Source organism: Oryctolagus cuniculus, chromosome 10, assembly GCF_964237555.1.
Source record: "Oryctolagus cuniculus chromosome 10, mOryCun1.1, whole genome shotgun sequence".
NCBI lineage: Eukaryota > Metazoa > Chordata > Mammalia > Lagomorpha > Leporidae > Oryctolagus > Oryctolagus cuniculus.
In genome coordinates, this window is record NC_091441.1 from 100,125,323 (window position 1) to 100,149,474 (window position 24,152).

A 24,152-nucleotide genomic window follows, 5' to 3' on the forward strand; every position below is an offset into this window, starting at 1 on the left:
TGCCTATCCTGATCTAGGCCTGAGCTCAAGCAGTCTGATACCAGGTCTGTGGTCGGGGGTGGGTGTGTTTTGTAGTTACAGATGACATGTATGCAGAACAGACAGAAAATCCAGAGAATCCACTGAGGTGTCCCATCAAGCTCTACGATTTCTACCTCTTCAAATGGTGAGGAGGCTTTATTGTGACTGCCTAACTGTGTGTATGTGTGCGCGTGTGTACATGCTCACTCGTGTGCATATCTAAACACAGGAGAGAGGCACCCTCTAGTCTCCAACACAGTATAAACACTTCCAAAATGTTCAAGATAGTGGCAGTCTAGCTGATTTTTCCAGACTGTGTCATGTGCCCAGCACTGTGATGCAAGAAGAAATCCGTCCTGGTTGCTGGCAGTCACCTTTGTGGAGAGGACATGAAGATGCAGAGATGCCACCTCCATCACGTGTTGACATGGCCCTACATTCTCTAGGCTTGTCCTCGGTTACTGCTACCCTGACATCTTTCTTTCAGCTTTTGCTCCCACTTGCCCTTGCATAGCAATACCAGAATGGTCTTTGTAGGCTGCAGGTTTTAGTATGCCACTTAGATTAAAACTTTCACTGGCTGCTCATTACTCTCTGAATTCTTACGTGGTAGACAAGGCCTTTGGTGCACTCTCCCTTTCTGATCCCATGTCCATGGAGTGCTTGGCTCTCCGGCCACACTAGGCCCCCTCCCCTGAGTGTATCTTGCTGTCCCCCTTAATTTAAACAGCTTCTTCAAGCATTTCCAGATCCCTACCTGTTCTCTCCAGCCCTTACCACCCATTTGTCACTTTGTGTCTATATGTGTAACTGTTTAATTGCTGTCTCTTTTCCTTCTTTTCTGTAAGCTCCATGAGGAAGGAACTATTGTTCTTGTTCATGTCTTTAATACCAGCACCTAGTACAGACCTGGTACACAGTAGTCCAGTAAATTTGCATGGATGGATGAATAACTGTTAGAAGATGGAGTGTGCTAAGTACCCAATAGAGATAAGGCACCAGTGGGTGGGTGAGGCCCAGGTATGGGCTTCAGCATCGTGGCCATCATGATGCAGTGTGTGCACAGGCTTGGAAGCCTGTCTTCTGGGCACTGAAGGTGGCTCCAAGTGGGATACACATGGACTCAAGTAGATGAGCCCAGGGGAGCCTTAGGCAAATGCAGTCAGTGATGGATCGGAGCTGGCACGTGGGAAGGAAGGGCCGCAGGGAGGCAGCCCTGCACTGGTGTTGGTCACCGCCTCCCGGGAAGTCTGGGAGGTGGTGTGTCCGCGCCACCATACCTTCCAGGGCGGCTGCCTTGCTTTCCTAACTACAGACAGCATTTGTCTGGGAGGTTTGTGGCGGGGGGTTGAGGTTGTTCTGAGGGTATTTCCTAGCTTTTACCCACTCTTCTTCAGCCCCCAGAGTGTGAAAGGCCGGAATGACACCTTTTACCTGACTCCTGAGCCAGTCGTGGCCCCCAACAGCCCAATCTGGTACTCAGTCCAGCCTATCAGCAGAGAACAGATGGGACAGATGCTGACCCGGATCCTGGTGATACGAGAAATTCAGGAGGCCATCGCAGTGGCTAACGCAAGCACCATGCACTGAGATGTCTCGACCGTGGTGCCAGAGAAACCAGCCAGGAAAAACCGGACAGACTTTTCACACTAAAGAAGAGGCCTCCATTTTTTCTTTTTTTCTTTTTTATTGGTGTAGTTATGAAGCCTTTCAGGCTACTTCTGTTTAAACTATAAAAGAAAACTGCCCCCTTTGCATCTTCATAAACCTGCGGCAGACTCCTCAGCCCTCAGGGGCTCCGGGTTTCCTGAGAGCCGGATGTTCTAGGAAGTTGCTGACTGAATTTTTCTTTTTTGTCTGAGGATTAGGGAAAGGGTTTGGACTGGTAGGAGGAATGTGGCCCCTTCCCTTCCTCAGCGAAGATGGGATCTAATGATGGATCGAACCTCCAGGGAATCTCCCCAGCTGGCTTCCGCCCTGGACAAGCAGACGGCGCTGACCACAGGGGAGCCATGTTCTGTTCTTTCTCCATGCTCAAACATAAACTTAGCTTCTTAATGGAAGAAAAATGAGGGGAACTTCAATTATGATTTATCAAAGACAATTTCTATTACACCCGCCTTTATGACAAGTGACATTTTAGATGTTAAAGTAAAAACTTTACCATGCCTTTTTTTTTTTTTTTTTTTTTTGGCCTAACATTGAGGCCTTAAACCTGAGGCTGCTGTGCCTGATGGAATTCTTGTAACATACACTTGTGTATCATATAAAGATACCACTCTGTTTCTCTTATGTATTCTTACTCTAGTTGTTTATTAAGAATGACAAGCACGTCTTTTCAACATGCTAGTGAACAACGCGTCTTTATTTGGGGAGGAGTCTGGCGGGCCAGTGCAAGCACGGCCCACATGCTGCGGGAGGGCTGTGGGATGGAGGCGGCGCCGCTCCCCGGTGCGCCCCGGCCGGAGCGCTTTCTGCGCGCGCGCCGGCTCCCGCCCCGCCCCGCCCGCCTTCGCCGCTGGCTCCACCCACTCGCTTTGCGTCCTGACGTCAGCAACGCGCGCGGCGCAGTGACGAAATGGGCGGGTTTATATTGGCGCGGCCCAGGCGGCGGAGGCCTCTGCGGCGCGGTCCTCTGAGGCACGCGGCAGTGCTCCTCGTTGGCGATGGCCGACTACCTGATAAGTGGGGGCACGTCCTACGTGCCGGACGACGGCCTCACGGCACAGCAGCTCTTCAACTGCGGGGACGGCCTCACCTACAAGTGCGGGCCTGTGGGGCTCCCCTGAGCGAGGGGAGGGCGGCACGCGGGGCGGGGAGGCCAGATGGGGGCTTCAGTCGGGCTTTCGCAGGCGTGGGGAGCGGGTGCCGGGCCTTACCCACGGATCCCCGGGGGTCTCTGGACAGGGCGGGGAGCGGGGGCGGTTCTTGACTGCTTGGATTTTCAGCGTGAGATTGTCAGGACGCCAGCGCTGACAGTTGGGTGGCAGAATATGTCCCCTGGCCCCATCTCCACCTTGTGTTCTGCCTTGCCTCTGACGTGCTCCGCTTAGTGTCACGCTGCTCAGATGCCCTGTGGGATGGTGTGCGGGGACGGTGTCTCATGCTGCCATAAGCCTGAGAGCCCTGCTCCCGGTTCGCTCCCCTCCCATGCAGCGACTTTCTCATTCTCCCCGGGTACATCGACTTCACTGCAGACCAGGTGGTGAGTAGGAGCAGGGACTGGGCCTGTGCTCACCTGATCGCTGGGCTGTCGTCAGATTGGGCGTGGGTGTGGATCGTCTGGAATGGTCCTCACAGCTGGCATGTAGCTGATACAGAGGGCCCATATTGTGGGGGGCTTTGTAGCACCCTGACAGTAGAGGTGCTGTACCACACTAGTGAACCTTGTCTCCCCAGGACCTGACTTCTGCCCTGACCAAGAAGATCACTCTAAAGACCCCACTTGTTTCCTCCCCCATGGACACTGTCACAGAGGCTGGGATGGCCATAGCAATGGCGGTGAGCCCCTTGGGGTGAGGGTTGGTGATCAGGGACACCGACTCCCCCTTGTCCTGAGGCAGGCCATCATGCTTGTATGGCCAGTTACTCCCTCCTCTCTCTCCATCCTGTAGCTTACGGGCGGTATTGGCTTCATCCACCACAACTGTACACCCGAGTTCCAGGCTAATGAAGTTCGGAAAGTGAAGGTCAGAAGGGCAAGGATCGTGGCCACGAACTCCGGGGAATTGCACCGAGGTGGAGTGGGGTGGGAATGGGAGGTGGGGGTCATCATGCTCATTTGGGATCCTTTTTCCCACTGTGATGTTCATGACTGAAGAAACTGGCGGCCGAGGACCAGGTGACAGTGCCTGCAGGTCACACAAGTCACTTGTTAGAGGTGTCATGTGCTTTGGCCTGTGGCGCTGCCAAGCGGCAGATGAGGCACAGGCCCCGTGCGTGGTTCAGACCGAGAGCCTGAGGGAAAGAGTTTGGAGATGCGATGACCCTTCTCGCCATCCTTTCCAGAAATATGAACAGGGATTCATCACAGACCCTGTGGTCCTCAGCCCCAGGGATCGAGTGCGGGACGTTTTTGAAGCCAAGGCACGGCACGGCTTCTGTGGAATCCCCATCACCGACACAGGCCGGATGGGGAGCCGCTTGGTGGGCATCATCTCCTCGAGGGACATTGACTTTCTCAAGGAAGAGGAGCACGAGCGTTTCCTAGAAGAGGTGGGTGCCGCCGGCAGAGCGCAGCGACGCTGGGGCCTGCATCTGCAGATGGGCTTCTGTTGAGGAAAGACGAAGGCCCAGCCCGGTGTCCAGCTGCACCCGGGGCCAACGTGAGCTCCGAGGCTCTCACTGTCGCTCGAGTAACCTCTGCCTTCCCCCCCTGGTTCCCTTGTGCGTGCTGCCATGTGGTAGCTCTCCAAACTGTTGTGATTTGGGTCCAGCTGTATGGTCTCTGGAACCTCACGCCTGACCTGGGGCAGAGTTGGGGGGGGGGTCCTGACCTCTGATGGGCCCTTCCTCACAGCGCCCCTCCCTCCTAGATCATGACAAAGAGGGAAGACTTAGTGGTTGCCCCTGCAGGCATCACACTGAAGGAAGCCAATGAGATTCTGCAGCGCAGCAAGAAGGGTGAGTCCTGGAGGTGGGCAGGGGCCCGGGACCCGTGCTCAGGGTCCTGATTCATGTCTTGCCCCCACCAACAGGAAAGCTGCCCATTGTAAACGAAGACGATGAGCTGGTGGCCATCATTGCCCGGACTGACCTCAAGAAGAACCGGGACTACCCACTGGCCTCCAAAGACGCCAAGAAGCAGCTGCTGTGTGGGGCAGCCATCGGCACTCATGAGGACGACAAGTACAGGCTGGACTTGCTGGCCCAGGCTGGTGCAGACGTGGTGGTTTTGGTGAGCTGCTACACAGGTGGGGGGCGGGGAGGGGGGGCAGCAGGGGCGGCTACCGTGTCACAGTCTGACTGGGCCTTCGTTCATGTTCCAGGACTCTTCCCAGGGAAACTCCATCTTCCAGATCAATATGATTAAGTACATCAAGGAGAAATACCCTCATCTCCAAGTTATCGGAGGCAACGGTAAAGCAAGACCACGCCAGCGGGAAAGGGGTTGGGGGTGGGGGTGGGAACTCTGCGCAGGCCCTCACAGGCACCTTTCCTGTCCCTCCCTGTAGTGGTCACCGCTGCGCAGGCCAAGAACCTCATTGATGCAGGTGTGGATGCCCTGAGGGTGGGCATGGGAAGTGGCTCCATCTGCATCACCCAGGAAGGTAAGGGCCCACGTGCCCTGGGGCCAGGCATCTTGAGGGACAAGATCGGGTCAAACAGGCCACTTGGACGGGTGGAAGCAAGACAAGTTCTTGTTATCTTCTCCTGCCACTCCCCTGCCTAGCCTGGCCTCCCTGCTCCTGCTCTGCGCCCTCTCTAAACTCTGGTCTGTTTGTTTTATTTAGCGGCTCCCAAGATCCCTCCTGACATAAAGTCCCACAGCCCCAAATGCCCTTCTACTGTCACGGGCTGTTATAGTAAGTCCGGCCCGGCCCACTGGCCCGGCCCAGCTGCCCACTGCCCGGCTGCTTGGTTGACTGTAGCTGTAGCTCCCAGGGTTTGTGGTGCTAATGGGTGGGCAGGGCAAACTGATGTACAGACCATGGTTTGGGGGCTGCATCTTCCCGGGGCACTCCCACTTGCCCAGGCAGGCCCTGCGCTGCCCACTTCTGCAGCAGGCATGGCCCAAGGACCACCTCTGGAGCCGGAGCCTGGTGAAGTCCCTTCCACATGACCACTGCCCTGATCTTGCTTGAGCTGCCCACCACGTAGGGAGGAAGTGCTGGGCCTGACTCAGTCCCTTTGGGAACTAACTGCACGGTGCCTCCTCCCTCTCTGATACCAGCTGGGCGGGGCTTTCCCGGCTGCTAAGACTGCATGTGCCTGAGGCTGCCCTGGGCCCTGCACACATGCACGCGCACATGCGAGGGTGAGTGGAGACCAGCGCAGCTGTTGGTACTGTTCGAGGCAGATGGGGCAGTGGCCATTCCAGACACGTCTCCATGGCAGCCTGCAGTTCTGGTGCAGGTGTAGCCAACAGCTCCTGGGTGCAGAATGTGGCCACAGGGTCTTTGACGTGGACCCCACTAACCCTACCCGCTGCTTGTCCCTCCGTCTTTCCACAGTGCTGGCCTGTGGGCGGCCCCAAGCAACAGCTGTGTATAAAGTATCGGAATACGCACGGCGCTTTGGCGTTCCCGTCATCGCAGATGGAGGGATCCAGAATGTGGGGCATATCGCCAAAGCTCTGGCCCTTGGTGCTTCCACAGGTAAGGAAGGCCCGGTGTCCCTGGAGCCCTGACACCCCTTCCCCATGCTGCTCAGGCACTGCCCACGCACTGTCTGTCCACAGTAATGATGGGCTCCCTCCTGGCTGCCACCACCGAAGCCCCTGGCGAGTACTTCTTCTCCGATGGGATCCGGCTCAAGAAGTATCGGGGCATGGGTTCTCTCGATGCCATGGACAAGCATCTCAGCAGCCAGAACCGCTACTTCAGGTCGGACGTGCGGATCCGGCAGCGCCCCCGCACGCTGCGCAATCTCATCCCTGCTCTGACCTTGCCCTTGCTTCTGCCTCTCTCCCCCTGCAGTGAAGCTGACAAAATCAAAGTAGCACAAGGGGTCTCTGGGGCTGTGCAAGACAAAGGGTCCATCCACAAATTCGTCCCCTACCTGATTGCTGGCATCCAGCACTCCTGCCAAGACATTGGTGCCAAGAGCTTGACCCAAGTGCGGTAAGCTTGGGGCCTGGGGCGCAGGTGAAGGCCTAGGACAGGGCCGGCTGCCCGTCTGCCCGACTCTGACATCTGCCTTCTTCAGAGCCATGATGTACTCGGGCGAGCTCAAGTTTGAGAAGCGGACGTCCTCGGCTCAGGTGGAAGGCGGCGTCCACGGCCTCCACTCGTAAGTGGCCGTGTCGGTGGGGCTCTGCGGGCCTCCTTCCTCCCCTCCCCTCCCCTCACAATGCTCTCTGCCTGCAGGTATGAGAAGCGGCTTTTCTGAAAAGGGATCCAATCCAGCACACCCCCCTTGGTTTTTCAATAAAAGTTAAAAATAAAAAATGTGCCTGATGTTTGAGAGCAGCAAGTAGGCACTTAGCCTGGTGCCCGAGGTGCAGCGGGGCTCTGCAGCTGCCCCCACCACAGACAGACAGGTACATGGGACACCCTCCCGTCCAGGGACCCCCATGTATCAGGCCTTAATAAATTTCCTCAAAGATCTTAAAGGGCGTTCCCTGGCAGCTCTGGAGCCGGAAGGATCTTGAACACAAAGCCACTGGGGTCCCTCCCCTCAGATCTGCAGAGGCCTTGCAGCAGGTCAAGTTGCTGCCTGTCACGCAGGCGTCCCATGATGCACGCTGTTCTTCTGTCATGTTGATGTGCCTGGGAGCGCTGTCCCTCCACCAGTGCTGGGGACCTGGATGGAGATCTGGGCACCTGGCTTCAGTGGGGCCCAGCCCTGGCCCTTCCAGTCATTTGAGGAGTGAACCAGCGGATGGACTACGCCTCTCCCTGATTCTGCCTTTCAAATAAGCTCTTTTTTAAAAGGTCTAGAACAAAACAAGGCCTTCTAGCCTCCGGTTTCCTCACACACACGCCAACTGAAACCCACGTAGCCATCGATCCCTGGCCAGCAACACACCTGATACAAAATGGGGGTATAAATTACTCATACGCTAGCAAGCAAATCAAGGGCTTTAGTGCCGAAGGGGGAGGACCAGGGCCCTCGGGGAGGGGAGGTGCTTCGGTTCCCGGCGGTTCACTCTGCAGCTTGGCCCAGAGGCAGCACAGAAGTCTCTCCAGGCGGGGGGATGAGAGCGGCTCCCGTCACCCGGCCTTCGTGACACAGGAAGTTGAAAGTAGCGCAGGCATTGGGCTGTAGAGAAAAGGCCGGCATCAGCCTGGCCAGGGCAAGGCCCGAGCCCCGCCGCAGCGCGCCCCGGGGCCGGCACTCACCGTGTCCTGCACCTCCACGGCGATGCCCCGCCGCCTCATGGCTCGCAGTACCTCGGGCTGCAGCCGCTCGGTCCGGTTTCCGGTCCCCACCACCACAATCTCTAGGGAAGGCAGGGCGTGGCTCGTCCACAACCGGGTCTGCTGTGAAGCTGGGGTGCGGGTGGCTTTCCGGGGGCTCGGAGCGCTCAGACCTCCGCACCCCCCCTCCCCCCGTACCTATCCGGGGCTCCAGCATCCAGAAGAGGGAGAAGCTCTCTTCAGTGATGTCCTGGTGGGATCCCACCTGTGCGGGGAGGAGGCGGGTTCAGGACAGACGAAGCCGCAGCCTCCCTCTCTCCCCAGCTCCACTCCGGGGCCACAGGGACGAGCCCAGTTAGCCAGGGACACCGGCGGGCGTGCGGGGCAAGGCTCACGTTCCACTGCACCACCGAGTGCGGGAGCAGCGCGCACGGTCCGAGCACGCGGTTGCCGTTGACCGTGAAGCCGCGGCTGCTGTAGCTGTCGATGTACATGACGTGCGGGGACTCGCGCTGCAGCAGAGAGATGCGCGTCCGCTGATACAACTCGTCATCCGCCGGCGAGAGCCGGTGCCCACGCCGCGGTGCCCTGCGGAGGCGGAGGGTCAGGGGGCCGCTGGCCCTGGCGGGCAGCGTGCTCGGGGGCGTGGGGCCTGGGCTCACCATGGCAGCGGACAGCGCGGCGTGGGTTTCACTCGGGACAGGCAGCGCAGCGCGACAGCGGCGGCCATGGCTGCCCCGCACGCCGCGAGCGGGTCGGACGCAGGACCGCTGGGGTCGCGGCGAGGCCTGGTCCGCCGAGACTACAGCGCCTCCTGCGGTCCGGAGGGCGCGTCGCGGCTCTGCCAGCCCCCCTCGCCGGCGTCACGTGTCCCCGGCGCGGCTCTCGTGTCCGCACCTGTCGCCCCGGCCGCCGGTCCCAGGGGAGTGCGGGCACCTGGTAGTGCGGGCTCTCAGACATGACGCAGGGCTCCGGGGACCCGGAGCGGGGCGGGGCCGCACCTGGCCGGGTCCTGCACACCTGGCCAGGGCGTGGCGCCAACCTCCAAGCCCCTAATCTCAGGTTCTGGGGCGCCCGGCTCCGTGGGCGGGGCGGACGGCTCAGGTTTCCCCGGCCAGACTCGCAGCCACGCCCCTCCCCAACCGTCACCCGCGCGACCGTTAGCGGCGGCGCCGCACGCTGCGGGGGGCGTGGCCGCGCGGGGATTGGCTTCGCGAGAGCGCGAGGGGGCGTGGCCAGGCAGTTTCGCCATAAAATGGCTCCAAGTCTGCGGGGCAGCCGGAGCCAGCGGAAGGGCACGGCGTTTTAGTGTTGCTGAGCCTGCTCGGTGGGGAGCGGCCGGGCCGAGCCGGACCAGACTTGAACTAGACAGCGCCCGGAGCATCGTCGTGTCCTCGCTCACTCCGCTCGCTTCCCGAGGTTGCCCCGCACCCCGTCTCGATCCGCATCAAGGGCCTACAGGAGCGAGTGGTGGCGCCCGCGCCGGGTTTGGGCATCTCCGCGCGCCGGCTCCGTCTTAGCCTCGGGGGAACCTTGTCGCGTTCGCTAGCCGTGGGGCCGGCCGGCCGGGCGGGCGGGAGAGGGTCGGCACAGTAGGGGCCTGGGCGGCGAGAGTCCCAGGAGCGGTCGCAGTGGCCTGCCGGGGGTCCCGCCATCGCTGTGTGGGCCCGGTCGGCTCCTGGCGCTCCTGGGCGCTGGCAGCGTCACCGGACAAAGGGCCCCGAGCGCGGGGGTGTCCCCAAGGCGGACGCGCGGGCTCACTTCCTCCCTGGCCCCGCGCTTCCCTCTTGGCAGATTCTGAAACCCGCCCTCCCGGCGTCACCGCACCAGTGGCCCCGGGCTGCGTGGGACCAACAGGGCTAATCCTGCCCTCGGATCTAATCCGGATCGGGACCCGATCCCAGGGGAGGCCCGGTCCTTCCCTGCTATTGTTCTGGGGCCCAGGTGAGCGCCTCGTTCCCACTGGACTCGGTTTCACTGTCTCCCAGGTCCGCCTCCTGGGACGTAGGATGGGCGGGTTCTGGATTGGCCCTAGGGTGAGTGACCTGGGGGCAGGAGCCCCACTCCAACGGCTGGACAGCGGGCAACGGAATCCCAAAAGCAGCTGTTGTCTCCAGAGCATTCCAGCTGCGCTTGGATTTCGTTCCCTGCTTTCCTGCCTGAGCAGCGCCCAGGCCCAGGTTGGGTAGCCCCTGACACCCCCCAGACACACCGCGCTGGGGGGCCCTGGTCTCCGTCCGTCTCTCGGGTGCGGGCTAGAAGCGGGAGAGCTGGGGCTGGGGCCTCCGGTTAGGCCTTGCAAGGAAGAGGGATGAGTGAGTGGCCCTGGTGAGTCCCCCAGGGCCGCCTCAGCCCGCAGCTCACTAAAGATAGCCCTCCACTTCCTGGGGAGAAACCACCCCAACCGTCTTTGTGGACGGAGAGTAACTGAAGTCCCCGGTTCGATCCTGGGCCCCCAGCCTCGCCGGTCGCTGCCTGTGAGTCGTGAGCTCTCGGCATGGAAAGCGCTTTGGAATGACACGATCACTCCCGTTGAGTGGGCACCCAGGAAGCCATCGGGAATGTCGTGTCCGCCCAGTGCTCTTTCGGCGCCTCTCAGCAGGGCCTGACCGCCCGGCCCTTGAGGAAGGAGCCTTGCCCGGCCTTTCCTGCCCAGGGGCCCCAGCTCTGCGAGGGAGAGGGATTCAATCCTCAGAGCGCAGAGGGTGTGGGCGGTGGGGTCGCCAGCACTCTATTGGACCTGCACTCTATTGAAGTGAGCACATGTGGGAACCCTGGCTGGAGGAGGTGTGGCCGGGGCCTTTTATGGTCACATTGGCCCCTCATGGCTCGGTGCCCAAAATAGGAAGCCCCAGGTTCTGTGAACAACACCGGGCTGAAGGGGAAACGCGGAGAGCTGGTGGTTCCGGAAACCATCACGATGGTTCCGATTCCTCAGGTAGCCATCTTCCCGGACCGGGCGGTTACTGGTAATGAAGACCACCAGTGTCACGTGAAGAAGCCTTCTAACTAGCTTGAAACCGCGAATCACAAACTTTTTAAAAAGAATTTTTTTTGTTAAATAGGTGCCTTATTCTAATGGCAACTCATCTGGTACTTTCTGACGTCTTAATCACGTGTAAAATGGGGGGAATGAAGCGTTATTATAACAACACGAATAACTTGGGGATTCGATGGGGAAGCCCGGAGCCCCACTCGCTGGCGAGGATTCCTTCCGTGGCTGCTAACGCGCGGAGACCCCGGGATGTCGCAGCGCAGCCAGGCAGGGCGGAGGGCGCGCTGGGCGGCTTCTCGGGGAGCGCACCTGTCCGTGGGGCGTCGCCAGGCCCCGCCCAGTCAGGCACGCCCTCCCCGGAAGTTCCACCTCCCTGCACCCGCCTTCCGGTTCCGCTCACGACTTCCGGTCACCATGGCGACGGAGCGCCTTGGTGTCGGGGAGACGCTGGGGGCTCTAAACGCGGCGCTGGGGCCCGGCGGCCCGGTGTGGTTCAAGGAGACGCACGCCCGGCACCTGCGTGCCCGCGACTTCCTGGTGCCGCGGCGCGCTCTGCAGGCGCGTTTCGAGGACGGGCAGGTGAGCACGAGCGCGGCGGGAGTGCGCATGCCCAGGGTTCCGGGGCGCCCTGCGGCCGTCTCACCCGCTCGTCCCCCCGCAGGTTCCCGAGCACGTGTTCCGGGCTGTCTCCGGCCTGCAGGGCCCTGGTATAGCCCCGGTGCGGGCCTGCGCGCTGACCCCCGCGGGCCTGGCGCTGCAGCTGCAGCGGCCCGTCGTCTTCGAGCGGGTTCTCGGCGCTGTGGCCGCCTACGCCTCGCCCGCCTCGACGGGCCCGCGCGTCGTCCTCCATTGCCCGGCTCTGCGCGGCGCCCCAGGCGCGCTCCGCCTCAGCCAGCTGCGTGCGGTGCTCGTGGCGGATCACCTGGCGCGAGCACTGCGTGCCCAAGGGTGAGCGCCTGCGGAGTGCTGGCCCGGGGCCAGACGGAGAAGGCGGGACGTCGGATGGCCTGGCGAGCAGCGCCGCCGCGGGGGTGGGGGTCGCGGCGAGCCGGCCCAGGCTCGCGGGCTGAGGCGGCGGCCTTCGCTTTGCAGGGTGTGTGCGCGCCGGGTGCCTGGCGTGCGGGACCCGCACATGTTGACTTTCCTGCAGCAGCTGCGGGTGGACTGGCCTGCAGCCTCGCCGACTCCCCCCTCGACCGGAACCCTGCGGAGCCGCGCCTTGGCAGAGCTTAGCCCTGCTCGGGACGCGGGGACGCTGCCCCCCGGCGTCCTGGGCAGGCTGTCCCTGAAGGAGCTGGTGGAGGAACAGGGCCGCGCCGCTGGCTATGACCCCAACCTGGACAGCTGTCTGCGTAGGATGTGGGGCCAGGGCGGGGCGCGATGCAGGGGGCCTCTGGACTGGCGCCAGCCTGCAGCCGTCTGCTCTCTCTGCAGTGACGGAGGACCTGCTGTCGGCGCTGGCTGAGCTGCAGGAGGCCATGCGGCACTGGCCTGAGGACAGCCCCCCGAGCCCCGTGGGCCTCGGGCAAAGCGGGGCGTGCGGCACTGATGGGCCTCTCCCTTCCAAGGCCGCAGCCCCAGGTGCTGGCGCCGACGGCTGCGTGGTTGTGCACGTGCTGAGCTGCGAGGATGAGTTCCAGCAACAGAAACTGGACCTGCTTTGGTGGAAGCTGGATGACCAGGCTCCTCTCAGACAGGTAGGGGAGGGAAGGTGTGCGGGCTCGCCCCGCGGTGCCCACCCTGCCGGCTTGCGGGGCGACAGCGCTCTTTGACAGGAAGCCCTGGAGACAGGTTTGGGTGAACATGGCCGTTTATTAACAATGTGGCAGGCAGAGGGGCGTAGCTAGTTCAGGGCAACACCAGTTCTATGGGATAAAGCCGATATCGGCACCGCCGTGCTTCTCCAGTCAGCTTGAAGGTCTCCAGGTGGTCCTCATGGGTTTGGGCCACACCCGGGAGCTGTTTGCATGATTGCCAATTACAAGGTCCTTCAACAAGAACTGGGGGGGCGGGGGGGGGGTGTGCCTGAGGTCATAGGGTCCTTCCCAGGAGGCATGGTGTGCCATGCCCTGTACTTTATTTGAGAGGTAGAGTTAGCGCGCCACACCCACACCCACACACCCACACACACCCACCCCCCACCCCCCGCCTTCTTAACCTCCAGCATGGGCTAGGCCGGCAGTCTCCCAGCCAGGCACAGGATCTCCCACAGAGCTGAAAGGGCCCTTGAAAACCCAGCTGCTTAGCTGAGAAGTCCTGACACCTGAGAGGCTGTAGACTTGCGTCGGGCAGCGTAGCAGGGCAGAGGCCTCGGAGCAGGTGGGGTCTGAAAGCGCACCCCCAAAACATCGGCTGATAGGTTGCGACGGCACTGAGCTCAGACGGAGTCCCGAGGGGCTGCACTTGAGGGGGACCTGGTGCAGCACAGACACATGTGGGCTGGGGGCTGTGGGCACCGGCTGAGCCCCTCCTGGCTTCCCGACAGAAGCACCTGGTCTGCGGCCCTGTGAGAGCAGTGGGTGCTGCGATGACTGCCCCCGAGTACTACGAGTGAGTGAGGCTGAGGGCAGCAGGTGGGTCTGAGCGGGGGGCACGGCCCTGGGGTGGAGGGCCTCTGCTGCCCCCCAGCCCTCCCCTCTCTCTAAAACAGGTCCCGCCATGCCCAGGTGTGCAAGGCCTCAGCACTGAAGCGTGGTGGGGACCCGGCCCAAGGTGCGCTGGGGGCGCCTGGCTGCGCCCTGGGGTAGAGGCAAGTCATTTGCCCCTCTGCAGACTGACCCACCTGTACTCCCTCAGACCCAGCCTGGACAGAGATCGCTGGGGTTCTCTCTGTGGCCACCATCAAGTTTGAGATGCTGAGCACAGCTCCACGGAGTCAGGTGAGCCTGGGCACCACCCCTCCGGACCAGGACAGGAAGGGAGGGGATGGGGTAGGGGACTGGCCTCCACTGCGGCTGTGTCCCCACCCAGCTCCTCCTGGCTCCGGCAGACAGCAGTATCTCCACAAAAGGCACAAAAAGTGGGATCTTCGTCATGTACAACTGTGCCCGTCTCGCCACGCTCTTTGAGAGCTATAAGCGCAGTGAAGAACAGGGTCTCTACCCTCCTTTCCCCTCCGTGGCCAGTCTGGACTTCTCGCTGCTACAGGATGAGGTGAGCATCCCCTTCAGGGGGCGGGCACAAGCAGGAGGCGTGGCCTCTCGCTGCCACCCCCTCTCTCCCCCCAGGGCGAGTGGCTGCTGCTCTTCAACAGTGTCTTGCCCTTCCCGGAGCTGCTGAGCCAGCTGGCAGCCCTGGCCCCCACCACCCCGGGGCTCCACCTCCCTGCCCGCACAGAGACGGTGAGGCAGAGAGCAGGGCCCGGAGCGCACACTCTTTATTCTGGGCGGGGACACAGGAGCCACGGGGCAGGCGGTGACTTCAGTCTCGTCTCGTGTCCAGGTGTGCAAGTTCCTGGTGCAGCTCAGCATGGACTTCAGCTCCTACTACAACAGGGTGCACGTCCTGGGGGTGAGTACACGGCCGGGCAGGGGTGCAGAGGCAAGGCGTGGGGGCGGAGGGCGAGACCAGCCGGCCCCTTCTCCCGCAGGAGCCCCGGCCCCATCTCTTCGGTCAGATGTTTGCCCGGCTGCAGCTTCTGAGGGCCATCCGCGAGGTGCTCCACGCGGGCCTGGCTCTGCTGGGCCTCCCTCCGCTGAGCCACATCTGAGGCCCCAGGGCCTCCGATCCGAGAATGTTCACAGACTCATGGACTGGAAAGCAAACAAAACCCCACACCTGTTGTTAACAGCCTGGAGCCACAATAAAGAGTTTGTTATCAAACTTTGTCCTGTTGTAGGTGGTTTGCGGGGACAGCCCTCTACTCACCTCTCGCTCCTGCTCTGAGGTCAGGAGCCCGCGGCCGCCACCGCCTCCCCTCGAGGCACACCAGGCATGGGCACAGACAGTCCACTCCCTGGTGCAGTGTCTGCGAGCAGGCCCCATGCCCAGCTCGCTGGCCACCGCGGGACCCCTTAGTCATACCAGTTGTAAACCTCAAGCCCCTGGCCCCCAAGGGCACAGCGGTGGCCAAACTCAGGGCTCACGGGCCAGCAGTCCATGTCCGCCACATCCGGCACGTGGTAGACGCTGCTGTTCATGAAGGTAGGCGCGCCGTGCCCCAGCCGCCAGAAGGTGAGCCGCTGGTCGATGGAGGCCGAGACCATGAGGCTTGGGCTTAGAATCTTGAGGCCTGTCACGTGAGCAGCGTGCGCACAGGGGACCGAGTACTCCTCTAGCACGTGCAGCTGGGGCGCTCCCTCGGCACCCCCAACAGCCTCTTCCGCCTCTGGCATCTCCACAGCAAGCAGGAGCACGTGCAGCGAGCCATCCTCACTGCCGCTGGCCACAAGGTGGCAGCCCTCACGTGTGGGCAGGGTGTCCAGGCTGTTGACACCACAGCTGTGGGCCTGGACAGTGAGGCAGGGGGTGCCCAGCCCTGGGGAGAGAGAACAGTGGTCAGGGCACCGGCCGCCATGTGTGAGGCAGGGGTTGGGGGAGCAGCTGCAGGCTACTCACGGTAGGGAAGCCCAGGCTCCAGGGGAGGCTCCAGGGCAGGGGAGCCGGGGTCCAGCACGGTGGTGAGATCCCAGAAGGCCAGGCTGCCGTCCGTGGCTGCACTGCACACAAGCAGCCTCCTGGAAGCCAGCAAAGAGCAGCCAGGTCAATGCGAGGAAAGAGCAACAGGGATCCCAGATACAAACATATACACACACCCCCAGACTCACCGCCGCTGGCTGGGGGCCTCGTGCGTAAAGGAGTGCACCTTGAGGACACACCGCTTGTGATGGAAGGTTTCAGCCAGGAGCTGCAGAAGCCGCCCAGAGTCCTGCAAGACAAAGAGCCTGGGGGCGTGGGGGGCAGGACTCAGAACCAAGCCTGGAAAACCTCCCCACCCCCCTGGGTCTCTGTGGGCTCACCTCACCGCCCCGTCACTACAGGCTGCAGCCACAAGGGGGCCAAGGCCAGGCCGATCAAGTTCACACACAGCAAGGGACATATACCTGTGGAGACAATGTGGCTGTCAGGTGTTGCCTGTAAGCCCAGGGGCACCTGCGTGGGCCTTGCCCGACAACGCAGATTACCTGGTCTCCGGGTCCACTTTGACCATGCGATGCCGATTGCGCTGCCGGTCCCAGTACTCATCTAGCCGGTGGGAGGAAAGGTGCATGACATGGCAGGCGAGGCCACTTGGGGTGCTCGGGTCTGGAGCGACCATGATGCTGAAGCAGTGCATCTCGGCTCGCCCCCCAGCGGAGACCACGCGGGCAGTCAGGCCTGGCCGAGGATCCTGAGCGCCCCCAGGGGTGCCGACGTCCCACACGGCCACAGCGCGCACGGAGGAGATGTGGTTACAAACGGCCGTGAGGGCGTGGGCCGAGCCTGTGGCTGTGGGGAGTGCCAGGACGCAGACGGTGGTGTCCTCGCTGCACGTGACCACGATGTCGATCAGGCCAGGGCCCTCACTGCCAGGCTCCAGGAAGTCCGGCTGCATGAAGCTGGGCACCTCGAATTCAGGCCCCAGCGTGATGGCACCCACACGCTTCACGCAAGTGATCTCACGGCCGTGCAGACCCTCTCGGAGAATCACGTGTGGCCGCGTGCAGCCGCCAAGAGCCCGGTACAGCATCACATCCCCGTCCTTGAGGTAGGCGAAGGCCATAGCCGCCTCGGTGTCCGAGAAGGCCCAGGAGCGGTGCCCTCCGCCACAGTTGACGATGTGCAGCTTCTCGTGTGACCGGGGGCTCCACACCACAAACTCGTTGGCGTGGAAACCCAGGATGACCATGCTCCCGTCGGGTACCATGCGGAGCCCAGCCACCCAGTTCATGCCTCGACAGGACTTCTGCCTTAGGACTGGCTGGAGCTGGCCACCTCGCACAAGGAGCTGGTAGTAGGCGCCATCGCGCCCTGTGGTATACACGTAGCCACCATGGCAGGTGACTGAGGTCACACCCTGCTTTCCATGCAAAGAATGCAGGGTGGACACAGGGCCCCACCCAGCCACGTCACTCTTGCCCCCGTCACTGCCATCACCTGTTCCAGGTGCCCCAGCCTTGCCCCCAGCTCCAAGTTCCTTGAGCGGACCTGGTCTGGAAGGGAACAGTAGCACAGAGCCCCGGCGGTCCCCACAAACCAGGAAGTCACCAGGGGGGAGGAAGGCACTGCACGTGTGCCATCTCTGCTTGCTCGGGGGCAGCAGGTACCGACAACGTTCCTGGACAAAAATGGCCTTGCCGGAGGGCGCGGCCGAGATCTCCAGGCAGGCCACCACCCCGCCAGGGCCCGAGGCCAGCAGCAGTAGCTCCTCGTAGCCTCGCAGGGCCCAGCTCAAGCTGTGCACCTTCCCAGGAAACAGGACCCGGTCCACAGCCGCGGCAGGGGTGTTGATGGGGACGACTTTGATGCGACCCTCTCCACTCGCCATGGCGCACAGCCCAAAGCCCTCGGGGCCGGGAGCTGCTTCCAGCAGGCAGTAGGACTGGAAGTGCTTATCTTCCAGCAGCTGTTCCCAGCACTTGACCTCAAAGTCATAGAGGTACAGAGTCCCTGTATCAGTCACTGCCAAAAGTCGCCAAGAGCCAGCCAGTGTCACAGCCTTGAGGGTGCCGGACCTGCTACGGGACTTGAAGCCAAGAGCTGATACCCCCAGGCCTGAGTTCCCACGCCCTACCAGGTGCCAGAGCCGAATGCCTGAGTCATCACCCCCCGTGATCACCCAGGCCTGCCTCTCGTGGGCAGCTATGGCCCGGATGCCACGGCCCTGGTGGCCCCGAAAGGCCTGGAGGATCTCCCCTTCGTGGCTCCACACCAAGCAGACACAGTCCTCTCCTGCACTGATAAGGTAATTCTCTAGGAGCTTGACCTGCCACACGCGGGCGCTGTGCCCAAAGCAGTGCCCAATGTTCTGCACCCGGCCCCCGGGCACCCGCAGGTCGCCCACCTTCCAGAGACGGACACTTCGGTCTTCTGAAGCGGTGGCCAGCAAGCCCTTGCTCTGCAGGTAGGACATGCTGAAGATGACACCCACGTGCCCACTGACCCGTCGGTCAGGTGCCACAGGCTTGTTAGTTGTTAAAGCAGCTGCTGGGTACCAGACCAGGAGCTGGTTGGAAACAGCACCCGCCACGATGGTCAGCTCCTTCCAGGTGTCTCCAATCAGGCAGGCCGAGGAGAGGGTGCACCTGTCAGTGCAGGGCACCTCCTGCAACAGGCACCCGATCACAGGGTCATACAGCACCACGGAGTTGTGGCCCAGGGCCAAGGCCACGTTGCCCTCAAGCCAGCGTACGTCCCAGATCCAGTCAGACATGTTCCACAGGCCAGAGCGCCACAGCTCCCGGAAGCGGCTCTCTCCCCAGCCGATTTTCACAACCCGGAGTCCCTTGCTCCCAAACACAGCCACCATGGCCTCTGAGTCAGTGTCTCCGCTGGGCTCCGGCCGCACCCGAAACCCGTGGATAAGATAGTGGCCAAGCAGGCTCTGCACTCGCTTCATCATCCGCAGATGCCCAGCAAAGTCCAAGCTGTACACCAGCACGTCAGGCCCCTCACCTGGACGGAGGCAGAAAGCCACATGAGAACCAGTCACCTCGCCCTCAAGACCCACGGGCCCTTCACAGCACGGGGCCCTCAGCCATATCAAGCTACACGGACCTCGGGCAGTCCTCAGTGGCTGCTTCAGCCGGACTTTCAGCGCTGACGCCTCCCAGTGAGCCCTGACGTTCAGTTCAACAGGAACTCCTCAAATCACGGCCTCCTCATTCCACCTCATTCGCAGGCTCCAGAAGCCGCCCTGCCCGCCTTAGTCCCTCATCCACCTCTCCACTCATCCTTCCAGCTCCTCTCTCCGCCAGTGGAGAGCCTGTCCCCGCTTCCACCCTTAGGGTCATAGCAGCAGACTGCCAGGAGCCCCTCCCTGCGCCTCAGGGGATGGAGCACATGCAGCACGGACACCAAGAGCCAACGCTTTGCTAGCAGAGCTCCGAGCTGAACCGACCTGCCCCCGGCCAACCGTGTAAGCCCTCTTCAAAATCTCAAGACCGAGGGCTAGAGGGCTGTGTACAGCTGCCACTCGGCGAGCCTCAGAGGGCGCAATGAGACACTGGAGAGCCTCGGCAGGATCTGGCACCTGGCAGAAACAAACTCCCTGGGGCGGCGCTATGGCACAGCAGGTTAATGCCCTGGCCTGAAGCGCTGGCATCCCATATGGGCGCCGGTTCGAGACCCGGCTGCTCCTCTTCTGATCCAGCTCTCCGCTGTGGCCCAGGAAAGCAGTAGAAGATGGCCCAAGTGCTTGGGCCCTTTACCCAAATGGGAGACCTGGAAGAACCTCCTGGCTCCTGGCTTCGGATCGGCGCAGCTCCGGCTGTTGCAGCCATCTGGGGAGTGAACGATTGGATGGCAGACCTCACTCTCTCTCTCTCTCTGCCTCTCCTCTGTGTAACTCTGACTTTCGAATAAATACATAAATCAATAAAAAAAAAAAAAAAAAAAAAAAAAGACAGACAAGAAACTCCCCCGCTTGCTCCCGTGCTGTGCATTCTCCACTCGCCGAGCTCCCATGTGTGTTAGGTCCCACGGATGTGGTTCACTCCTCAGCTTTTCATTTGTTAAAAAAGACTGATTCATTGAAAAGGCAGAGCAAGAGAGACCTGATATTTCACTCCCCAAATGGCTGCAATAGCCAGGACTGGGCTAGGCATAACCCAGGAGCATGGAACTCCATCCAGGTCCCACGTGGGTGGCAGGGGCCTGAACACTTAAGCCTTCCCTGCCGCATTCCCAAGAAGCTGGATCCAAAGAACGGCTGGGATTGGAACTAGGACTGACACAAGACGCAGCCATCGGGGCCAGCATGTGGTGTAGTGGGTAAAGCTGCCACCTGCATCCCATATGGGCACCGGTTCAAGTCCCGGCTGCTTCACTTCTAATCCAACTATCTGCTATGGCCTGAGAAAGCAGAAGATGGCCCAACTCCTTGGGCCCCTGTACTGTCGCGGGAGGCCCAGAAGAAGCTCCTGGCTCCTGGCTTCAGATCGGCGCAGCTCTGGTCGTTGCAACCAACTAGGGAGTGAAACCAGAGGGTGAAAGACCTCTCTTTCTCTCTCTGCCTCTCCTCTCTGTGTGTAACTTTCTTTCAAATAAATAAATAAATAAATCTTTAAAAAAAAAAAAAGTGGCAGCTTACCAGCTGTGCTGCACTAATGGCCCCGCCCGTCGTCTTTAAGGCAGAGTTCGATCATTCATCCACTTGTTCACTTCCCAAATGAAAACAAAAACACATGAGCCAAGAGCTTCACTTGGGTCGTCTTAAGTTGGTAACAGGCACCCAAGACTTGGACCATCTTTCACTGCTTTCCAGGCACAACAGCAGGGAGCTGGGTCAGAAGTGGAGCAGCCGGGACTCAAACCAGTGCTCACATGGGATGCTGCTGCCTCTTGCAGGCAGTGGCTTAACCTGCTGCATCACAATGCTGCCCCACCCCCATTTTTAATGATTTCTGAAATGGTTGGCTTCATTTTTAATTTACCTTAAATATATTTCTCTTCATTTCATTTAAAGGGCAGAGACAGATCTTTCGTCCACTGGTTCACTCCCCAATGCCCACAAAAGCCAGCACTGGGCCAAGCCAAAGCCAAAAGCCTGGGTCTCCCATGTGGGTGGGCAGGGTCCCAAGGACTTGAGATACCACCTGCTACCTCCCAGGGTACACATCACCATGAAGATGGATCAGAAGCAGATGGGGCAGGGGCCGGCACTGTAGCATAACGGGTAAAGCTGTGGCCAGCAATGCCAGCACCCCGTATGATCTCAGGTTTGTGTCTGGGCTGCCCCCCTTTTTTTTTTTTTTTTTTTTTTGACAGGCAGAGTGGACAGTGAGAGAGTGAGACAGAGAGAAAGGTCTTCCTTTGCCGTTGGTTCACCCTCCAATGGCCGCCGTGGCCGGCGCACCACGCTGATCCAAAGGCAGGAGCCAGGTGTTTATCCTAGTCTCCCATGGGGTACAGGGCCCAAGCACTTGGGCCATCCTCCACTGCACTCCCTGGCCACAGCAGAGAGCTGGCCTGGAAGAGGGGCAACCGGGACAGAATCCGGCGCCCCGACCGGGACTAGAACCCGGTGTGCTGGCGCCGCAAGGCGGAGGATTAGCCTATTGAGCCGCGGCGCCAGCTGAACTGGGAATCTTGAGAATGCAACATTTAGGGTGAGGAGTGGACGGTCAGCAGCAGTTGGCCAGAGCCAGAGCAAGGCAGCGGAAGGGGACATTCGCAGCAATGTTCGCAGAGTAAACAGCAGGTGTGATTGCCTGAGGTGGGCAACAGCTTCAGGTAGTGTAGCTAAAATCGGAAATGAAGAGCTCAAGAATGGGCTAGAGAGATTACTATTGAGGGGGATCACAGAAATATGTTGGCATGGCCACTATGACGGCATTAAGTGCAGAGAAACCGATGCCAAATACATAACATTAAAGTCAACTAGGGGCCAGCGTTGTGGCACAGCAGGTTAAGCCATCACCTCAGTGTTGGCATTCTATGTAAGACCAACAATTTGAGTCTGGATGCTCCGTTTCTAATTTCCTGTTGACATACCTGAGAGAAGTGGAAAATGCCCACGTACTTGGGCCCCTGCCACTCACACTGGACACCTGGGAGTAAAGAGTTCTGGACGCCTGGCTTCTGTCTGTACCAGCCCCGGCTGACGCAGCCATTTGGGGAGTGAAGCAGCAGATCTGTCTCTCCATCTCTCCCTGTCACTCTACCTTTCAAATAAATATTCTAAGATTTACTTGAAAGAGTTACAGAGAGGCAGAAAGAAGTCTTCCAACCGCTGGCTCACTTCCCAAGAGGCCCCAATGGCCAGAGCTGGGCCGATCTGAAGCCAGGAACCAGCAGCTTCTTCCAGGTCTCCCCCGCGGGTACAGGGTCCCAAGTGCTTGGGCAATCTTCTGCTGCTTTCCCAGGCCACAGCAGAGAACTGGATCGGAAGTCGATCAGCTGGGTCTTGAACCGGTGCCCACATGGGATGCCAGCACTGCAAGCGCTTAGGCCCCTGCACCCACCCGTGTGGGAGACCCTCTGGTTCCTGGATTCGGGTTGCCCAGCTTCAGCCATTTGGGGAGTAAACCAGCGGATGGAAGACCTTTATCTTTCCTTTTCAAATAAATAGATTTTTTTTAAAAACCCACACAACTGGCTTGGGGACTGAGGCAGGTTCTTGGGTTTTGTGAGTGATCCAGTGTCTGGCTGGGAGACTGCCTGCCTATTGGCAGGCGGCAGGAGCCCCAGGCACATTTCCCACCCCCCTCCCCCATTGAAGGTAAGTGGCTCCAGGGTGTAGCCCAGGCCCATGAGGACCACCTGGAAAGCTACTAGGCTATGAGATCCTCGAGGTGATTGGAGAAGCACAGCGGTGCCAATATGGGCTTTCATCTGTAGAATTAGTGTTGCCCTGAATTAGCCACACCCCCTCTGCCTCCCTTTAAAAGGTGTGCTTGATCGTTAATAAACGGGCATGTTCACCGAAACTTGTCTGCGGTGCTTCTTGTTAAAGAACACCATCGTCCCACCATCCCGAAAGGTTTGGGCAGCTGAGTGGCTGGTGTTCCGCCTGCAGGGCCAGGCCAGTGGCAGCAGGCCCACTGCAAGTGGTGCAGCTCCCTGAGCGCTCAGGCCTGGAACTCAGGAGAGAACACGTTTGGGAACTGAGGTGACAGGAGCACACGCATGGAATTCAAGACCTGTAGCTAAGAACACCATTTTGAAAGCCACCAGAGTGGGTAGATACACCCGGAGAGTTTTCTAACCTGCATTTCCCAAGTTAGAGACCTTTAATGGGGGTGGGTATTTGGCCTAGCAACTAAGACTCCCGCATCCCGTATCCGTGTCTGGGTTCGATGCTGGAGCTTCCCGCAGCTGCGGACCTTGGCGCCACTGCTTAAGTCCTTCCAGCCCGTGTGGAGGACCTGAATTGAGCTCCTGGCTCCTGGCTTTGGCCCTGACCCAGCCCTGGCGATGGCCAGCATTTGAGGAGTCCGTGGGCGGGAACTCACTCTGCTATATACCTGTAAATATTAAACCCTTTAATGGGTCCTCCCACGGCCTCCAGGGATCAAGTCAAAGTCAGAAGTCCCCTGCTTTGTTCCCGCCTCACAGAAACTTCCTGAGAAACTCCCCCTTCCTAATTCACTCGTGGGGTTCTTCGGGGTCCCCCGCCTGCAGGCACCCCACCCCCACCCGCTACCCCCTAGCGCTGGCAGCTGCTCACTCAAAGCCTGACGGCCAGCGCTGCGCTCGGGACCGCTGTCAAACGCTACCGGCTCCGCGTCAGGCATTCCTGCTCCCCAGGACTGGACACCGCCGGTCCTCGGCCTTAGCAGCCGACCCGCCCCCGGGGGGCCCCACTCCCACCTCGCCTCCCCCGCTCTCCTCCTCCCCGCAGCCCCTCTCCCTCCGCCGCCGGCGAGCGACAGCGTCCGCCCTCCCCCAGCTGGCCGAGCCGCACCGCAGTCGCTCGCCCGGGCTCCGCCCCCCTCAGGCCGGCCCTCGTTCCCGCCATCTCCCCAGGATCCCTCTTCCCGCCGCCCGCCCTCCTCCTCAGGGCATCCCATTGTTTCTGCGGTCCCGCCCCAAGCAGGCGCTCATTTTCTTCGCCCGCGAGCGCGCCTCGAGCCAAGCCTCACCCGCCAACAGCCGGTCCCCCACGCACTCCAGACCCGTGACCGGGAGCAGTATGAGCTCCGAGGTTGCCCGCGGCCAAACGTAGTCCCCGAGGGCGTCCATGTTGGTCCTGCGGTCGCTGCGGCTGCCACACAGCCGCGAAAGGCGCCGAACTCTCGCGAGAACGGGCCTCGCACGCCAGCACGCCGCGTTGCAGACTGAGCCCTTAGCTACAGGTAGCAGAGACCCGGGCGGCGGCGGTCCAATGGCGACCCTGCGCCTCACGCGATCCCGCTCACGATTGGCTGGGCCTGCAGAGGGGCCGTCCTCGCCCGCCCCCTCACGTGACGCCCGCGGAGCCCTCGCTGCTGGCGGCCAGCTCCGCCTGGCCTCGCTCCCTCCCGCCCACCCGGTGC

At 60.9% G+C, this 24,152-nt stretch overlaps 5 protein-coding genes and 2 non-coding genes across 27 annotated transcripts in view; 5 read left to right on the plus strand and 2 right to left on the minus strand.

Annotated features, from left to right (window-relative positions):
- The window catches only part of QRICH1 (glutamine rich 1), a 56,283-nt gene extending 53,918 nt beyond the window's left edge, over positions 1–2,365 (plus strand). For all 7 annotated transcript variants that reach the window (XM_070050816.1, XM_008260628.4, XM_008260626.4 and 4 more), the window contains 2 exons: positions 76–166; positions 1,419–2,365. In XM_070050816.1, the coding sequence (XP_069906917.1) occupies positions 76–166; positions 1,419–1,611 (284 nt within the window). In that variant the 3' untranslated portion in view covers positions 1,612–2,365. The remainder of the gene's footprint in view (positions 1–75; positions 167–1,418) is intronic.
- A 216-nt stretch (positions 2,366–2,581) lies between these two features.
- On the plus strand, positions 2,582–7,294 carry IMPDH2 (inosine monophosphate dehydrogenase 2). 4 transcript variants are annotated; one of them, XM_051852469.2, is made up of 15 exons: positions 2,582–2,785; positions 3,178–3,226; positions 3,421–3,522; positions 3,636–3,710; positions 4,030–4,236; positions 4,557–4,644; positions 4,719–4,918; positions 5,010–5,100; positions 5,196–5,291; positions 5,475–5,546; positions 6,195–6,338; positions 6,422–6,566; positions 6,660–6,803; positions 6,889–6,972; positions 7,050–7,294. In XM_051852469.2, the coding sequence occupies exons 1-15, from the start codon at positions 2,688–2,690 to the stop codon at positions 7,069–7,071; spliced, it is 1,617 nt and encodes a 538-aa protein (XP_051708429.1). In that variant the 5' UTR covers positions 2,582–2,687; the 3' UTR covers positions 7,072–7,294. The 4 variants fall into 4 exon arrangements, with proteins under 4 accessions (XP_051708429.1, XP_008258847.1, XP_051708428.2 ...); XM_008260625.4 differs by lacking the exon at positions 5,475–5,546; XM_051852468.2 differs by lacking the exon at positions 3,178–3,226 and having other exon boundaries at positions 2,585–2,785.
- Positions 7,295–7,745: 451 nt separating this feature from the next.
- NDUFAF3 (NADH:ubiquinone oxidoreductase complex assembly factor 3) lies at positions 7,746–9,193 on the minus strand. The gene is made up of 5 exons (XM_002713406.5): positions 8,705–9,193; positions 8,438–8,630; positions 8,241–8,307; positions 8,025–8,125; positions 7,746–7,944 (listed from the first exon to the last, which is right to left on the minus strand). The coding sequence occupies exons 1-5, from the start codon at positions 8,770–8,772 to the stop codon at positions 7,828–7,830; spliced, it is 546 nt and encodes a 181-aa protein (XP_002713452.1). The 5' UTR covers positions 8,773–9,193; the 3' UTR covers positions 7,746–7,827.
- A 918-nt stretch (positions 9,194–10,111) lies between these two features.
- Positions 10,112–10,203, plus strand: MIR191 (microRNA mir-191). Its single transcript, NR_126593.1, has one exon. It is a non-coding gene; the product is annotated as a microRNA mir-191 (primary transcript).
- Positions 10,197–14,922, plus strand: DALRD3 (DALR anticodon binding domain containing 3). Of its 12 annotated transcripts, none has more exons than XR_007921922.2 (11): positions 10,197–11,616; positions 11,699–11,985; positions 12,188–12,389; positions 12,472–12,734; positions 13,523–13,587; positions 13,688–13,749; positions 13,834–13,916; positions 14,027–14,190; positions 14,265–14,378; positions 14,479–14,547; positions 14,627–14,859. XR_007921922.2 is itself a non-coding variant. In XM_051852465.2 (11 exons), the coding sequence occupies exons 1-11, from the start codon at positions 11,121–11,123 to the stop codon at positions 14,744–14,746; spliced, it is 1,944 nt and encodes a 647-aa protein (XP_051708425.2). In that variant the 5' UTR covers positions 10,197–11,120; the 3' UTR covers positions 14,747–14,859. The 12 variants fall into 12 exon arrangements, 10 of the variants coding, with proteins under 10 accessions (XP_051708425.2, XP_069906918.1, XP_051708423.2 ...); XM_051852465.2 differs by having other exon boundaries at positions 14,008–14,190; XR_011379534.1 differs by having other exon boundaries at positions 10,753–11,616; positions 12,130–12,389.
- Positions 10,556–10,618, plus strand: MIR425 (microRNA mir-425). Its single transcript, NR_162640.1, has one exon. It is a non-coding gene; the product is annotated as a microRNA mir-425 (primary transcript).
- WDR6 (WD repeat domain 6) lies at positions 14,398–24,124 on the minus strand. The gene is made up of 7 exons (XM_051852453.2): positions 23,760–24,124; positions 16,161–18,630; positions 15,996–16,079; positions 15,804–15,920; positions 15,595–15,713; positions 14,905–15,514; positions 14,398–14,789 (listed from the first exon to the last, which is right to left on the minus strand). Exons 1-6 carry the CDS (start codon positions 23,857–23,859, stop codon positions 15,051–15,053), a joined length of 3,354 nt encoding a protein of 1,117 aa, XP_051708413.1. The 5' UTR covers positions 23,860–24,124; the 3' UTR covers positions 14,398–14,789; positions 14,905–15,050.
- Positions 24,125–24,152: the final 28 nt, after the last annotated feature.

Bases quoted from the DNA above. Each gene is read 5' to 3' on its own strand.
- IMPDH2 (XM_051852468.2), top strand. From the start codon at position 2,600: ATGGGCGGGTTTATATTGGCGCGGCCCAGGCGGCGGAGGCCTCTGCGG. The intron at 3,711-4,029 runs GTCAGAAGGGCA...CATCCTTTCCAG, and splicing joins ATGAAGTTCGGAAAGTGAAG to AAATATGAACAGGGATTCAT. The intron at 5,547-6,194 runs GTAAGTCCGGCC...GTCTTTCCACAG, and splicing joins TACTGTCACGGGCTGTTATA to TGCTGGCCTGTGGGCGGCCC.
- NDUFAF3 (XM_002713406.5), bottom strand. From the start codon at position 8,772: ATGGCCGCCGCTGTCGCGCTGCGCTGCCTGTCCCGAGTGAAACCCACG. The intron at 8,126-8,240 runs GTACGGGGGGAG...TGCCTTCCCTAG, and splicing joins GATGCTGGAGCCCCGGATAG to AGATTGTGGTGGTGGGGACC. The intron at 7,945-8,024 runs GTGAGTGCCGGC...TTTTCTCTACAG, and splicing joins CCGTGGAGGTGCAGGACACG to CCCAATGCCTGCGCTACTTT.
- DALRD3 (XM_070050817.1), top strand. From the start codon at position 11,121: ATGGCAACTCATCTGGTACTTTCTGACGTCTTAATCACGTGTAAAATG. The intron at 12,735-13,522 runs GTAGGGGAGGGA...GCTTCCCGACAG, and splicing joins ACCAGGCTCCTCTCAGACAG to AAGCACCTGGTCTGCGGCCC. The intron at 13,588-13,687 runs GTGAGTGAGGCT...TCTCTAAAACAG, and splicing joins ACTGCCCCCGAGTACTACGA to GTCCCGCCATGCCCAGGTGT.
- WDR6 (XM_051852453.2), bottom strand. From the start codon at position 23,859: ATGGACGCCCTCGGGGACTACGTTTGGCCGCGGGCAACCTCGGAGCTC. The intron at 18,631-23,759 runs GTGAGGCTTGGC...GCCTCCGTCCAG, and splicing joins GGGGGACCGGCTGTTGGCGG to GTGAGGGGCCTGACGTGCTG. The intron at 15,515-15,594 runs GTGAGTAGCCTG...CTCTCTCCCCAG, and splicing joins GGAGCCTGGGCTTCCCTACC to GGCTGGGCACCCCCTGCCTC.